At 31.3% G+C, this 17917-nt stretch overlaps 1 protein-coding gene across 2 annotated transcripts in view; it reads left to right on the plus strand.

Annotated features, from left to right (window-relative positions):
* Window positions 1-15029, plus strand: part of LOC134696164 (uncharacterized) — a 53366-nt gene extending 38337 nt beyond the window's left edge. For both annotated transcript variants that reach the window (XM_063557822.1, XM_063557821.1), the window contains exon 2: window positions 13817-15029. In XM_063557822.1, the coding sequence (XP_063413892.1) occupies window positions 13837-15003 (1167 nt within the window). In that variant the 5' untranslated portion in view covers window positions 13817-13836 and the 3' untranslated portion in view covers window positions 15004-15029. The remainder of the gene's footprint in view (window positions 1-13816) is intronic.
* The last annotated feature ends 2888 nt before the right edge of the window (window positions 15030-17917 follow it).

The raw sequence follows: 17917 nt of genomic DNA on the forward strand, positions 1-17917 counted from the left end.
TTTTTTGCTTTCTTTAATTACAATACATTGGTATTAGATAAGCTAGCAGTACAAAAAGAAACCATATTTCAGCATTCATGCTGTGAAAACTAATTAGCAACTGTCATTGTTGAAGAGAATATGAAACAATGTATAATGTTTTGTAACAAATATATATATGTACTAGATATTTATGTTGATTCTATTTGTTCGGTAATTTACAAATAGATCTTGTAAACATATGGATTTAACTTAATGAACTGTTTAATATTCAAAAACTGTAAATGATATTTGTTAATTAGTTGAAACCGCCTTTATTTCGTGAATCCAATGGATTTTGTACTTAATTACAGGAATAACAACAACTGTGAAAGTACTTTATTCGTGGAGTACCAATTGTCGTGGTTTTCGTGGATGACTTTATCCACGAATTTAAGTGTCTAACGAAATAAAACAACCATTGTCCAAATGAAGACATGGAAAGATCTCCATCGGTCGGTTTGACTACTCATATGATCTAGAGAATATATTGCATAACCTCGAATCTGATAATACTTTAATAGCAGTCACATAACCACGGTGGGTATGATTGTCCTGCGAGAGAACGTACTGTGCTGGTGATTTGGTCCTGACGGGTGCTGGTGGGTCCTGATTCTGTGCTGGTGGGTTTGTTTACATTGTATCAGCACGGCAATAAAACGACTGTTTTGTTGCTTAATTTTTCTATGTTGTGTCATTAGTACAATGCAAAGTATATTACAGCAATATTATATTGCAAAAGTCGTGCAAGTTCGTTAAATGGAATTGTCCTGACGCTGTGCTGGTGATAAGAAAAACGGTCCTGGTTCTGTGCTCCTATGTCCTGGTTCTGTGCTTTTATATTTTAGTCAAAAGTGGCATATATTCAAGATCATTGATGCTGTACTGTTATTGACGTATTACCTGTTGTCTGCTTTCTTGAAATTGACATTGTTGGGAATCTGTTTACTGTTATAATGAGAGAAAAAATACCCCTATTTTTTTTTTAAACTAACTGTAATCTTTTTTATTTGCCTGTTAATGGAACCCTTCTTTCTCCCTTTTAAGATAAGAAAATATGTTTACGATTTTCGGGATTACGATCATTTTGCAAGATCACCAAAATACGTTGTAATTTATACAATAATTAAAGTAGATGTTGTGGTGTGTTTGTTGTCAATACACAAATTTCCATAAGAAACCAAAGGAAGTATGTGTTAACACCCATACGTCATCGTACGACCTTCAACAATAACCCATAAAATAAAATTGTAAAAGGTTTTGCATAAAAATAGAGAGCAAAAATATAGAACAAAGGACTCTCTAAGCGTTTGAATCATGTCTTTAACAGCTTAAAACACATTTTTTTGTGAACAATTGGGTGCTGACTATAAGAATGACAATAGTATTGCGGGTTTGTTTGTTTGGTGGTTTTTTTTGGGGGGGGATGGATGGGGATAAATTAGATAAAGGTTACAGTGAAAGTTTGAAATAGTTTCCCGTAAGATTTAAAAGTTGTTTTGTAAAATAAAAATATAATTTGTAGCTATTTAAAAGAATAACTTGCTGTCAGATTTTTCCAACACATTTTTTTTTTGTCTAAACGGTTATCAGGTATTTTTATTTCGAAAGTTTGATAGAACACAAAAAAAAATCACTATTTTATGAAAGAGCAGGCTAGAATATGTCAGAGAATGAAGACGATATAACCTAGAGAACACTAATAAAATTAAGATTTTTTAGCTTTTTTCATTTCAAAATAAATATTTTTGATAAAGAATTACGGGGAAGGAAGTGAACAATGTGTCCTTCTTTTCTATATATAGATATTGTATATGAATAAAAATAAAATGTGCCTTGATTATAATTGAAAATGAGTAAATGGAAAAAAATACCCAACTTAAATACACTTTTATTTTAATATTGGTAATATCACTAAGCTTTTGAGTTTTGTGTGTCAAACACACCATCTCTGTAGTAATGACTCCTTACTTATGTATTTCACATCATTCATTTTTTTCTGCATTTTTTTATATTGTGAATTCATAGAATTATTATTTTAAAATGTAGCCTTAATTTATATTTAAAAAAAACTGAATCTAAAGCCAGATATATCAAACATTTTTGTTTCCATCTATCCGTTTTCAGGACTTTAACAATCAACAATAACACGCCTGGAAAGTAAAATGCGTACTCGGCTGTCTGTAATCGTCCATTTTTAGACACCCCAGGCTCCTAAAAAAACAAGCCGGGGTGGGGGTTCAAAGATGCAAATTAAGTACTTATATCAATATTTTATCTTTTCGTGTACGGTTTATGACCCCTCATGTGGCCTGTCAATTCTGAAATGTGCAAACTGCAATAGTATCAAAACAGCACAGACAATGAATAATAGAGATATAATTTTGTACATATATCAAGGAGAAACTTCTGGCAAAGCATTATTATTTATAGTACATTATTGTATTTAGTAGAAAAAGAGAATTTAGTGAAAATAAAATCACTATTTTTGTAGAAAATTCACAGACCTTTGTACAGAGATTTTTGTTATGTTTAGCATGGGATCAACACAATGGTTCATTACCGAGTAAAAAAAAATCAAAATGTCTATCTACCTTGCACATTTCAGAAAATTCAGATCAGATAACGAAACTGGTTCCAGCAACATTTATAAGCAATTTAAGATTGTGACCCTCACAGTTTCTATTCACCACAAATATTCTAGTTACAACGAATCATTTTAAATACAAAAATACGTGTTGCATGCAGCCATTTGTTTATCTATTAATATATGTATACGGATAAACATATGAAATGCAGCAGGGTCATCAGGGTGAGGAGTCCATGTCATCTGAAATAAGTGCTAAGCATATATCTAGAAAGTGACTTATAATCATGACATTAAAAAAAAGTCTCTTCTTTTCGACTTTTTTCGAACAAATTGACACATAAAATGAATTATATAGTATTGTGGAATTTTTAACTTATTTTAGATACTATATATTGTTACCTGGTATTGGACGAAAGATGTTGCCCTTTTTATATTATTATGTAATACAAGTTCAGATCATTTGGAAACACATATTAAACAGCCAAATGGATGCATAAGAGCTGAAATAGGAGTCATAGATCCTGTTGGCAACAATTATCTGGCTAAATTTATTGATTTTGTAACATTTGTTTCAAATATGACCAACTTCTTATCCAAAATCACCAGCACCGTATCAGGACCCACCAGCACAATGACAGGACCCACCAGCACAGTATCAGGACATTAATAAGTTGGGAAAATGCTAAATTTTAATAATTTGCAATGTTTTTTCACAAATTTGTTTTGTCGTGTGGGTTGCGGTATAGACAGTGGACTCTATAAGCATTTTTGTTTTATTTTTCAGTTCGAGATTTTCTGAAAATATGCATTTTTTTGTTACGTTTACTGAAACAGTTTAGAGGGTCAATGGTTTATATATGAACCCATAAGAAACGAAATTGAAAAATCTCAACTGTTTTCTTCCATTTTTTATGAGTGAAAACGTCAAAAATAATCATTTTCGTCTTTGTTTACATTTTTTCATTAATCACCAGCACCCGTCAGGACCGAATCACCAGCACAGTACGTTCTCTCGCAGGACAACCATACCCACCGTGAGAAGTTCAACTGAATGCATGATTATACCCATTTAATCTTTAATAACCCAAACTGTACAACTTTATATCTTTTAATTCTCATAAAAATATTTTTTTCTATGAAAGTCAGATATCCGGTATTGATCATGTTGATATGCTAGTATGATAAAGTGTTCGTTTTATATCCTCATAGTTTTGTACATATGAGAAAAAATAGTTTCATGCTGGACTTGATTTTAAAAGAATTATTTGACAATTCAAGATACGTATATATCATTTGTTTGATTTCTTTAGGTTATATGTTTATGGTCTTATTAACACCTACACGGTCCTTAATCTGTTGATCACTTTATCTTGGGTTAATTAGTGTTATCACTACGATTTACACGGGCCAATGTTTACTTTGCAATTTCCTTCAATCCAGACTATTTCATTCAATGGTGTTTTTTTTTTTTATTTTGTACAGTCTTTTGTTGAATGATCTATTTGAGGTATAATGTTTAAACTTGACATGTGCTTCTTTCTATTTGTATTTCTCAGTTAAGGTTTTTATAATATTCTAAATATTTACTATTGGAAAATCCTAGATTAATAAAGTCGAACTTTAGATTAGCAAATAGGAAAAACAATTTCAATTTACAAAATGATATTTGACTTCGAGAAACAAACATCTGATTAAAATATGTCAAATGGCACCATAGAGATATTCAAACTCATTGGTCTTAAACAATATGACAATGGCATGGCCAAAAATAAAGACTTTGAAAACCAACAGTACGTAATCACAACAAGGACATCCAACGATTTAGCAACCGAGCGCCAATAAAAACCGGGGTTTGTGTAAGGTACATACACAATATTGAATTATGAAAATCAGACAAAAATAATTAGATTAAAACTATGTTTACAACAAGATTAAAAAGCTACGATTTTACTATTCACGTTATATCATTATATACGAATGAATATAACTATACAGAAGACTAAGACTTAGGTAAGCAAGATGATAATTACATAATATTTTTTACTTGTTACATATTATCGATCCCTTCTGTTGTGGAATTCGTTTTCATTGATAATACATTTAAGATAGGCAAACAAATCAATATTGCTTGGTGAAAAAAACAAAGGATCACATATTGCAAGTTCAATCATCGTTGAAATCTGTTTTCAAATTCATGTTTATTTCTATTTAGATGACACAATTGACCAACTCACTTATATTTTAATAATACTTGTTAACGTTTTCAGTTACAAAAACAAATCACTTTTTTTAATTAAAGGGGGATGTTATCTTGATATAAATATTTAAATACTATCTTTCAGATCACACTATTGAGTTACCTTAAACTTGTTAAAACAATAGAAATGTTGAAATGCGACAAGAGTTATCTTTACTATTGAGATGTGGGATCAAAACATTTGTTTACGATGCAAAAAAAAAAGCGTTATTATTTAAAATTGTAAAGGTTTTAACTGACTTGTTCAAAATTGAACATCCTGTTATTGTTAATACAAAAGAGATGACAGACTGATTTTTTTAACTTTGTTAGCTTAATGTTCAATTTCTAGTTTTAATATATATGTCATAATATTGAGATGTGGCAAGATCAATTACTATCAACCATCGTTCAAAAGACAAAAATAAAAATAATTAAAAAATTATTCAGAGAATAATTGAATGTATTTCCACCATTAAAATTCTATTTTAAAAATGACAATATTAAACTTTCGTTTGAAATGTAATATCTATCGTCAAAAGATAGCTGACTGTATGTTGATTTTGAAACATATATGGTTGCTATACAGATTGTTCCAAAAAGAGGAAATAATGTTTTACTTCCGGTTTGAAAAATGTCACTTCCAGCTATTTTTAATAGTTTACTTGGTACTGATTCTAAATAATTTTACACTAAATAAGTATAAAAAAATAGTTACTTCCAGTTCTCACAAGGTCCCTTCCTGTTGGCCTTTTTTCTTAAGGAAAAAATTCTGGCACCCTAATGCCAAAAAACTTAGCTTTACCATGTTTACATAGTTGGTTAAAGCAAAGGTCAAAATCTAGGACTTCAAATTTATCTATGACCTTGAGCTCAATTTTAAGGTAATAAACATAAAACCTCATATCAAAATACCTCTGTTCCTAAATATATATGGTTCATGTGTTATATCACCATTCGCGTAATTCTAAATACTAAACACTGCTAAAGAAAAGAAAATTTTATTCAACCAAAACGTATGTGGTACGGAATGTGGCAAGGAACAATTTAGTGATGTGTATTTATTTTAAATCTTGTATCTTTGATGAGTGGTTTTATATGGAAAAAAATATACTACACCACTTAGGGTGCAAGTAAGTCTGAACGTGTATGTGCAGTTCTAATAAATAGTTTAAGGACAATGTATCAAAGAAATGTGAATAAGAGACGCATCATTGACCATGGACCTTATTCAAGAGAGAAACGGTTATAAATAATCACGATTTCATAATGCATGCCTGCAAACTAATTAAAAACCTGTCATTGTTGAAGAAAGTATGACACAATGAATAATGTAACAGAAATTGAAACCAAATATTTATTACAACTATTTTTAATCGGTTTTTGACAAAAACTTCCTGTAAATACTTTTAACTAAAAATCAATAAAATTAGAGTTGTACTGTTTGATATTTGAATATTGTAAACACTTTTTGTATTTTAGTTGTATTTGTGCTTTTTTTTGTAGTTTCAATTTATATTGCCGATGACATACAATTTTGCATCTATCAACGTCAATTAATTGCATGTGAAAAATTAATGCATTCGTTTCTGTGAGATCGGCATTTACATTGCATCTCTTCATTTTTATACTGCAAACATTTCTGTTTGTTTTTTTTTTTATGAAAAAAAAAATCAACAGGCCTTGTTAGAAGCTATCATAACGATTAAACTAAACTATCATGAAATACAAACATAGGTCTGGTTGACCATTTGCTTCTCTGCTAGCATTTTTATGTTAATTTGAAGCGCATTTGAAATGACTGATCAAAGTTAACATTTTTGAACAGATAAGGACTCTTCTCATGTGTACCCTGATAACTCATAAAATAGTGTTTGTCTAATCCCTCGGTGTGGTATTATGAAAGATATTTAACCCGGACATAATATTAAATTAATTGAAGGTCTTATTCCACAAACTTCCATGATGGTTTGATATCGTATTTAGTAGTCCAGTTCCTAAATGCGACATACAATGAATGCTGGTTTTATTTAATATACAGTCTTTTGTTGCATGACCTATTTGTTCAAATTTGGCATGTTTTCAATTGATTTCATAATGCATGCCTGCAAACTAATTAAAAATCTGTCATTGTTGAAGAAAGTATGACACAATGAATAATGTAACAGAAATTGAAACCAAATATTTATTACAACTATTTTTAATCGGTTTTTGACAAAAACTTCCTGTAAATAGTTTTAACTAAAAATCAATAAAATTAGAGTTGTACTGTTTGATATTTGAATATTGTAAACACTTTTTGTATTTTAGTTGTATTTGTGCTTTGTTTTATAGTTTCAATTTATATTGCCGATGACATACAATTTTGCATCTATCAACGTCAATTAATTGCATGTGAAAAATTAATGCATTCGTTTCTGTGAGATCGGCATTTACATTGCATCTCTTCATTTTTATACTGCAAACATTTCTGTTTGGTTTTTTTTTTATGAAAAAAAAAATCAACAGGCCTTGTTAGAAGCTATCATAACGATTAAACTAAACTATCATGAAATACAAACATAGGTCTGGTTGACCATTTGCTTCTCTGCTAGCATTTTTATGTTAATTTGAAGCGCATTTGAAATGACTGATCAAAGTAAACATTTTTGAACAGATAAGGACTCTTCTCATGTGTACCCTGATAACTCATAAAATCGTGTTTGTCTAATCCCTCGGTGTGGTATTATGAAAGATATTTAACCCGGACATAATATTAAATTAATTGAAAGTCTTATTCCAAAAACTTCCATGATGGTATGATATCGTATTTAGTTGTCCAGTTCCTAAATGCGACATACAATGAATGCTGGTTTTATTTAATATACAGTCTTTTGTTGCATGACCTATTTGTTCAAATTTGGCATGTTTTCAATTGATTTGGGTTTTTTTCGGTGAAAGTCTATACGATAATCAAAAAATATTCACAGTTGGTTCATCCTAAATATAAATTCAGAAAGTGACAATAGAGTGGACAAACAGTAAATCAACAAAAGATCGAACAGTACATTAATCAGCACTTAGAAAACTAAAACAAAATGAGAAAACTCGAACCCCAATTAAAATCAGGAATGATGTCTTGTATTAAAACAAGGCTTACTACAAGATTTAAACGGTATAGGAGACTATTCATGTCGTATTCAGAAGATTTAAAATGATATGGTATGACAGAAGATTACATACAGTGCTCAAAGGACTATAGTGTAATATGCTAAAGAATCAGCCAATTAATACTTTTCTAACGAAAATGTCTGATTTTCTAAAGCCAAAGAATAAATTAGAAGGCTATATCAAGTATACTCCTTAACAGAAAAAGGAGGATAACCAGAGAATCCCACATTAAGGGGAAGGTGTATTTTGTGTTTGTTAATTAAAATCTAGATGAGTGTTGCTGACGACTTTCAAAACAACTAATTCCATTTATTATGTTTAGCATATATCTAAGCCAGTCGTTTTACATATATTGAAAGTGATTTTCTAATATTACTTGCATATTGCAAAGTAAAAACATTATATAAAAGAAGGATTTATTTGTTGATCAATCGGTGTTTGATCATTTGAAAAGTTGACCCCTTCCCTTCTTATTCAAATAGAAAAAGAGAAAAAAGATTATTACATTTTCTATTTGGTGGAAGGGAAATGTAAACATTCATTTATCACTGTACTATTATGCATATTTTAGAGGCCAGCTGAAGGACACACGGGTGCGGGAATTCTCGCTACATTGAAGACCCATTGGTTGCCTTCGGCTGTTGTTTGCTCTATGGTCGGGTGGTTGTCGCTTTGACATATTCACCATTTCCTTTCTCAATTTTATTTCATCACATAATGGTAAAAATAAAGAATTGAGGTGCTGTCAAGCTGTGTAGATAATTGTCTTACACTTAGTCATGGTCATTCAATATCCATTCAAATAAGAACACAAACAAATATGAAATTCGACCATTTTAGAATTGAAAAACACGCAATGTAAAAATCGTAAACAGATTATATGTCAGTTTTCTGAAAGAGAAGTAGAAAGGGTGTTTCTGAGAATCCAACCTAATAAATACCTTTATCGTGATATATTTCCGTCAGACGCAATAAAATGAACTAAACATCGGACATTTAAATAATCAATGTACTTAAATATAGTTCGGTCTTTGGCTGGATTACATCTTGTTAAATCATTTGAAGTGCATGCTTTGTATTTTCATTTCTCTGTTAAATTCTAAAAGTTACTTTTAAGAACATGATATAGGCAAACCTTTGTAAGTTTGATTTAAGAAGAGAAACATCGAACTCAAGCGGTGCGGGTTTTGTGTGTACGTTTTTGAACAAAATGTCGAGATTTAGATAAAAACGAAACAAAGGCAAAGCATAAACACAGCATATAGACAAGAGAAAAAAAAATAAAGATCACTAAAGCATTACGATAAGGACATCTTGTAGTTAAATATATTGTTTACATTTGAATCAATTAAAGCAAAGTAGAAAGGGATAAAATATAAGTTCCAAAACTTGTTTCCCAATCTACTATAAATAAATATGTCTAAACTAAAAATAATAATAATTTGTTTCGTTGTGTTCCTCTAAAAATTGATGGGTTTCCCTCGGTTTGAGTTTGTAAACCAGATTTGTTTCCTTTAGAACTATTTATGACATTAAAACAGAGGTATACTTTTGTTGCCTTTTTTGAGAACCGTTTGCTAATTTTTAGTTTCTCGATTTCTTGTTTAATTTATTAGAAGTTGTAAAAAATTACAGTCGAATGTATCTCCAAAGTGCGGTATTCCAACTCGCTAACTCCGTGTTGGTAGGCTAGTAATAGAGTAAATCGACTTATTATATCGTATTGAAGAAAATTGTCTATATTATCAATTCCAAACAACTGTTATATTTGACTTGGTAGATATTCCGGTTTTGATTATCATAAATGAATTGTCATTGAAAACTCGAATGCAGAATTCTATCTAATTATGCGAATTTTAAAGTTTTCAATTATATTTACATAAAGGGTTCAAATTGTTTTTTCATCAGATAAACAGTTCAAAAGAGAAAACTAACGGCGTAATCAATGTAAAAGCTAATGAACGAAACACAAATATGTTATCCAGTTACATATGCATAACAGGTGCCTGACTTGGAACAGGCACTAGCGGTATGTGGTTGGGTCAACATTGAAATGAAACATGTTCATGTTTATATTAGAGTTTAATATACAAATCAACTAGCGTGTCTTGGTCATATAAATAGTTTAACGATAATGTATCTGATTTTACTGAACATAACTAAATTTTACAAGAGTTCAATATTCATGCGATGTAAACTATTCACAAACTAGTAAGTGTTGAAAGAAAATGACACAACGTATGATAGTTTTGGAATTTTAATTTTTAAATTGTTATTTGGGTGGAGCGTTGTCTCATTGGCACTCACACTACATCTAAGTATATCTGTACATGATGTAATAGATTTTCATTTCAATGCTACTAAATCGGTAATTTACAAATAGTTCTGGTGAATAGTTGGGTTTAACTTGTACACTGTTTTAAATTTAAATATTGAAAAAAAAATTAAATTAAATTTTGGATATATATTTAATGATTTCAAATAATAAAATTGTATATTAAACGGGTATTGAGCTAGCATACAGGAATAATGAGTATTCTGAGATCGATTCGTTATGTCTTTGCATAAGAATATTTTATGTCAATTGTTTTCATGTTGATTGATTTTTTCCATCTGTCTTTTAGTTCGAGCGTGTTGCACACGGCACAACATGTTAAATCCCTCCATATTTTAATTACGTGATTTGGCGTACTAAGTTATAATCCTAGTACCTTTACACCACTGGGTCGATGCAACTGCTGGTGGACGTTTGGACCCCTAGTATATATTTTAGAAATTTTGGATCCTCATTGTTCTTCGACTCTGTACTTGTTTGGCTTTATTAATATTTTGATATGAACGTCACTGATGAGTGTTATGAAGGCAAACTAATCAAGTCACGAGAAATCAGTTTTTTTTTGGTAATTTGTGTTTATAAATCTACTTTGTTTTTCAAGAAGAATATTACTACGTCTCATAAATTTTTGATATTGTAATTGATTTGGACAAACAGTATAATAGTGTGGCAACAACCTCTTTCTTTCTTGATTTAGAGCATTACATGACATAACATGATGATATTCATCACCTATGTCTTTTGAAATGCAAACATGGCACAACCTATCATTTCTGGATTTGTTATTCCGCCTGACCGTCTCGGTAGGCAATCGGTTGCTTCTACATCTAAAAATAAACTATAAAATCTGACTATGTATTGGAATAAAAAATATAATAAAATTTTGGAAAATTGAGCAATTAGATTTAGTGTTATTTTCGCTAAGTGAATTCTGCAAAAAGTGAGTCATAAATTTCAACTCAATACTTCCAATTACCTATTTATTTAACAATTGGTTCAACCAGATATTTGAAATACATATGTATTGTTACAAACGATACCAATTCACTAATTATGTTATAGTGGTGATAATTAATATAAAATAGTTTATATAAAGAATTTTACTTTCTTTACCACGCAGTAATCGACATAATAAACTAACCACACGCAATTTGAGAGTAACAATTTCAAGATATCCACCCAATATTGAATAGACAACACAGCTAGATGTACTGCGGTTTTAATGAAGAACAAGCTTACAAAAAAATTAGATGTTCTATCATAACAAACTTTTCAAATCCCCAAATTTCTGAAGAATAGGCAAAACCATCTGATCAAACATGTCTTTATTTAAACTGTTTTGCGGACACTTATTTACATTGCTTTAGTACCTTGTTTACAAACATATATGCGGGTCTTGAGAAATTAACCACTTCTGGAAAAATGTAACGAGGTATTTATGATCAGTTACAATTGCTAATTCTCTATTTTGAATAAATAACCTTTTAGGTCGTCTCCCTTTGGAGAATATAAGAACTTATGTTTTATTAATATTTATTTTCACCATAATAACATCATTCTTTTAAAATGATTTAGAACTCTTCAGTATTCTCGTATATCATCACAATGTCAAACCGCATATGATAAAATTGAGCATGGAAATGTGTCATAGAGACAATAACCCGACCGTGGAACAGACAAAAGCAGAAATTCACCAACAGGTCTTCAATGCAGTGTGAAATTCCCGCACCTGGAGGGGTCGTTCAGCTGACCCCTTAGACATATATATATACTAGTTCCGTGATTATGAACGCCATACTAAACTTCAAATTGTACACAAGAAACTAAAATAAAAATAATACAAGACTAACAAAGGCCAGAGGCTCCTGACTTTGGACAGTCGGAAAAATGCAGAGGGGTTAAACATGTTTATGAAACCTCCCTCTCCCCCTAAACATCTAGCCAATGTAGAAAAGTAAACCCATAACGATATGTACATTAAAGCTCAGTTCAAGAGAAGTCCGAGTCGGACATCAGAAGATGAAACCAAAGAAACAAAATGACAATAATACATAAAAAAACAACAGACTACTAGCATTTAACTGACATGCCAGCTCCAGACTTCAATTAAAACGATTGAAAGACAATGTCTTTATCACATGATTATCAGGCATAATCTTTCACGTTAGGGGTTTAGTATCATACCATCAGATTTACATTTAACATTTATGAAACAATATTAAAAAAGTAGTGATATTGTAAATATCATTCTGTCATAACTGCGTTTGTTATTTAGTTAAATGAATGACCACGTGCTGTGTTGAAGTCCCATTGGTGGTTCGGCTGTTTTCTGCTCTTTGGTCGGGTTTTGGTCGTATGTTTGACACTCTCCATTTCCATTCTCAATTTTATGGTGAACATGATAAAAGTAATTTTAATGGAAAGGTCAAGATTTCGATTTTATTTTGGATTAACGGAAAGCTGTTATCAGTTAAACAGTTATCAAAGGTACCAGGTTTATAATTTAGTACGCCAAACGCGCGTTTCGTCTATCATCAGTGACGCTCATATCAAAATAACTCTAAAGCCAAACAAGTACAAAGTTGATATTTATGTCAACACCGAAGTGTTGACTACTGGGCTGGTGATACCCTCGGGGACGAAATGTCCACCAGCAGTGGCATCGACCCAGTTTTAAAACTATCAAATCAAATATACACAATAATTTGACCACTGAAAATGAGTTATTCCGATTAATTCATATTAAAAAAATTGTTTGTTGGTATATCAGAATATGATAAGATTCTTTGATAAAAGGTCAATAATTTCAATTTCTATCTAGTTAGATACATGTAGATATTTGATATGATTTGGTAGTTTGGTAGCAACATTCCAGCAGAGCATGCAAAATGAGTAAATATCCCAATTGATACGATATTCCAAGGCTTGTTTTTTCCTTTTAAGATTTCCTTGATAGAGGAATGCTGCTCACAAGGAAGCCATAACACCAAGAGTTTCAAATGGTGAAGTTAAAATCATCCTAAGTAGATTTTACAGACGCCATCACGAGTTGGTTGACCGTTATCGAATAGCTGTTTCACAGCTGAAATCGGATATGTAACTACCATACCCTTCTTTTTCAATTTCGAATGTGACCTATGACTATTTACCGAATTTGTAATACCATTAGCAACACGACAGATATTTGCATTATAAAGCTGAGGTTTCCGTTATTGTTGCATTACTTGTGGTATAAAGCATAATGTTTCGTTATACCTCAAAGGTTTAAAAAAGTCAAACAAAGGGGAAAAAAAGTAAAAATGTGTTGCGATCATACGCTTCATCAGTTTTCTTTTTCTTTTTAATCTTAAGACAAGTTATTGATTTTGCAACAGAAATTAACTCTTTTAGGTTCATAAATATTCAAGAAAAACATGTAATTTTGACATTGGGAAACAGTTTACATTTTTATCAATAATTCTTATAATGTGCTATTATATGTTTTTAGGGTGAATAAATACAAGAATTATGATTCGTGGAATAATTATATACCTAGTATTAGGAGCTATAATTCCCCATACCGAAACAGTCCTAACAGTAGTTGATATAGCACTCCAAGCGTACGATGTTATTTCTTTTGGAGTTGATTTCATTGAAAAGTATGTTTTGGGAGATCCATATAGTGATTCTCTTCAACAACTGCAGCGCAGCATTGATCTTATCCACACAAAATTAGATTACCTCACTGATGTTGTCGATCGTCTTCTACAACTAGTTAAAGAACTGCCTTATACTCTTCGTATCACCGAGCATGTCGAGAAAATCAAAAGCTGTACAACAGACATGAACAATTTCTTTTCAAGGCCAACAAACGCTGCTGCTCTCGAAAATTTACAAAAATGTTATGATATCATGGTGAATGTGCGTGCTATTGGTAACTATCTTTCAGGCGGCGCCATTGCAGGATCACCACCTCTCTTTGATATGTACCGTCAAAAAGAAGGCACATATCATGGCGAAACTATAAAAAATATGTTCACCTATTTGTACACCTATTTTATAAACGGCTGTGCTGTTGTGGTGACTGCAGAGGGTTCCAAATATCACGGTTCGTCAAAATTTTATCAACAAGAGTGTAAAGCTAAAGTTGGTGCCATACAAAATTATATGAAAACATTCTTTTCTAAATGTATACGTGAAATGTGTCCTCACTTCATTTCAACAGCAACGGCTAAACTTTCAGAAATATCTGATTCAACAAGTGCCCACTTAGCTATGACCGATGCCTTTCCTTGGTTTCAGTTTCTTGTACTCCAGACAAGCACAACCAATCCAAATATAACTGAAGATGGGACATTTAAGATGAAGTCGAAAAATTTTGCAGGCACACAAACATTTCATCTTTTCTGGACCGATTCGTTTGTCAGGTTTAAAAGACAGGGAACTGGAGCGACGTTAGACATAGCAGTGGATACAAACCATTTGGTCAACTCCTATTACGGGAACCTGGATATGACAACAAACCAGCAAGGTTCAATGACGCATTTCATATCTTTTACAACCGATACAAGTATTGATCATTGCAATTACGTTACTGGTGTTAATTCCGCTCACAGGTTTAAATCAGAAAATTCGACATGTCTTCTTGGAATATTTTTTACGCTCTTTATTATTTCAATAACGTATAATGGATGAAAAATGCAAATAAATAAGTATGTGTGATACATTTGTATATATTTGTTTAGGGGCCAGCTGAAGGACGCCTCCGGGTGCAGGAATTTCTCGCTACATTGAAGACCTGTTGGTGACCTTCTGCTGTTGGTTTTTTTATTTGGTCGGGTTGTTGTCTCTTTGACACATTCCCCATTTCCATTCTCAATTTTATTGATCACTTACACTTAACTGCAATACGTAATGTATCATAAGATTACACATTTCACAGACAATTTCCTAGATAACTGCACTTTATAGCAATATAAATTGAATTAACAAAATTATAACGGACATTGCAATACAACTTTCTATCTGCTTTTAGTAAATGTTGTACTATTATATCCAATGCGATGCAATGCTGTAGAGATAATATATACTTTTCGTAAACTATTTTTTTGAAGAGTTATCAAGTAACTGTTGTCAGAGTTCATGAAATGAAAGAAACTAAAATGCTGGCTTCCAACCTAAAATTGGACCTGATAAAGGTATAAAAGTTCACAATTAACTAACAACTGTAATCATGGTAAAATTGACTCTCCTGTAGTATTAGAATATTAACAAATTAACTTTAAAACGTTTTTAAATCAAATATTCGGTTGAAGATATATGTATGAAATGTAATACACACCCTTTTTATTTCTTCCTGCAACACAAATCAACAATAAACACGTGTGCCACGAGCCCATGATACGCCCATCATCTTGTGTGTGACGTTTTATGTTATAATCATAAACAGTTTCTGAGATAAGGCGTAATGAAAAATGTAGAATAATTTCAAACGAATTTTAAACAAATAGCTTTCTCTATGGGTATTTTCCAAGATAAAAAAGTTCAGTTATGTACAGAATGTCAATCATTGAAAGGGTATCGCATGTGATATCGGGATGACGATGGCAAATGGGTATGTTCGCGCAACACGTTTAAAGTACTTATTTCAATTGTTTTTGTGTTTATAGGTCAGTATTAAGGACGAAGATATTTGATTGATAATTGTGACTTTTTAAATTCTTGTCTACTTAAATATTATAAAATCATTGTATTAACTGTAGAAATCATTCTAGAAGATATAATAATATTAATATTCCAAAACCTTTTTTGCATTGGGTTATTATCATTCATCGTGTGCTTGATTTGTTATATTTAGAAAAAAAAACTAAGTAATTTTACAAATTTAAGAATTTAGTAACAAGTTTTTTTTTCAAAAACTGAAAGACATGTTCGTTACTCATATCATCATAATAAGACAACCAGAATATCAGTTTTAAATTCAAAATTTTGAAATTATAAAAAAACTAAGGATTTTCTTATCCTAGGCATAGATGATTACCTTGGCCGTATTTGGCACAACTTTATGGAATTTTAGATCCTCAATGCTCTTCAACTTTGTACTTGTTTGGCTTTCATAAATATGTTGATATGAACATCACTGACGAGTCTTATGTAGACGAAACGTGCGTCTGGCGTACTAAATTATAACCCTAGTACCTTTTATAACTATTATGTCATTTATTTGTTAACTGTAAATACTTATTCTACAGATTAACTGTCATATGCATTTTTTAATTATTAAAACATGTTCAAATGAAGTCTTATTATTTAGATTATACAGCATTTTTGTATATATTTTTGGTTTGAATGTAAAAATAAGATGTGATATGATTGCCAATGAGACAATATTTCATAAGAGACAGAAATTAAAAACTAAAGGTCACTGAAGTACAAATATGTAACACATCAACAAACGACAGCCACTGAATTACTGGCTCCTGACACAGGATAGGCACATACAAAATTATACGGGGTTAAACATGTTAGCGGGCGGTCAACCCTGCCCTTACCCGAGACAGGAGTGTAAAAAGTTTAACATTTTAAGATAGGACTTTCAAAATCAGTCAATAAAGACTCTTCAGATGGATACAAATAGAAATTTATCTAATAAAGAACATGGCCTTGTATGAGTACATGCCAACAACAAAAAAAAAGCACTAATGTTTATATCTGAGAGTACTCGCTAGTGCAAAGCCTATTACAGCTAATACAAATTGATGCTACAAAGACATAAATAACAATCAGTACACATTTAACATCCAAAGGATTTTGAGTAAAGACGCCATTACCGGTCAGGAAAAAACATGCAATGTGAAATGCAAAGATACACTCTGCAAATGTTAGACCAACTGGTCAACAGGCGCAAAAATGCGGCGGGGTTAAACTTGCTAATTGAGATGTAGAACAATGTAGAAAAAACAAACACACAGTTATGCGCATATGAACACTCAGCTTGTAGAAGTTTAAATCCAAAGAGAAGAAAAACACAAGGAACTAAGCAAAATAATAATGATACATCATTTTACAAAGCACTATTTGTGGTATCTGACATGACAGCACCAAACCTGATTCAAACTGTAGCCATATGAAAATCAAACACAACCCCTTCCCGTTAGGGGTTTTGTATCAAACCATCGTGAAATATACGACAACAATATAATCCGCATTATGACAACAACTTGTTTTAGAACAAATATGTTCATGTTTGATGCAAAGACTCTTTGAGTGAATTTTACCAAAATACGCCTCTTTAATGATCTTACAACAGTATCTTAACTTTTAAACTATAAATAAGTCTGTTTAAATGTTTGATTATTTTTAATGCTGACATTGGTGGGCTTTTTAAAGAATATTATCATCAAAAGATTATTACTCTGGTATCTTTCGCCTCTCTATGTATACGATGTGAATATAACGGAATTTGATGAGACTGTTATTAAAGTGAGAGGTTTAGTGCTATAAAACCAGGTTAAATCAACCATTTTCTACATTTGAAAATGCCTGTTCCAAGTCAGGAATATGACAGTTCTTGACCATTTTTTATGTGTTTTGTTATTTAAAAGAAGGA

Source organism: Mytilus trossulus, chromosome 14, assembly GCF_036588685.1.
Source record: "Mytilus trossulus isolate FHL-02 chromosome 14, PNRI_Mtr1.1.1.hap1, whole genome shotgun sequence".
NCBI classification, from domain to species: Eukaryota; Metazoa; Mollusca; class Bivalvia; order Mytilida; family Mytilidae; genus Mytilus; species Mytilus trossulus.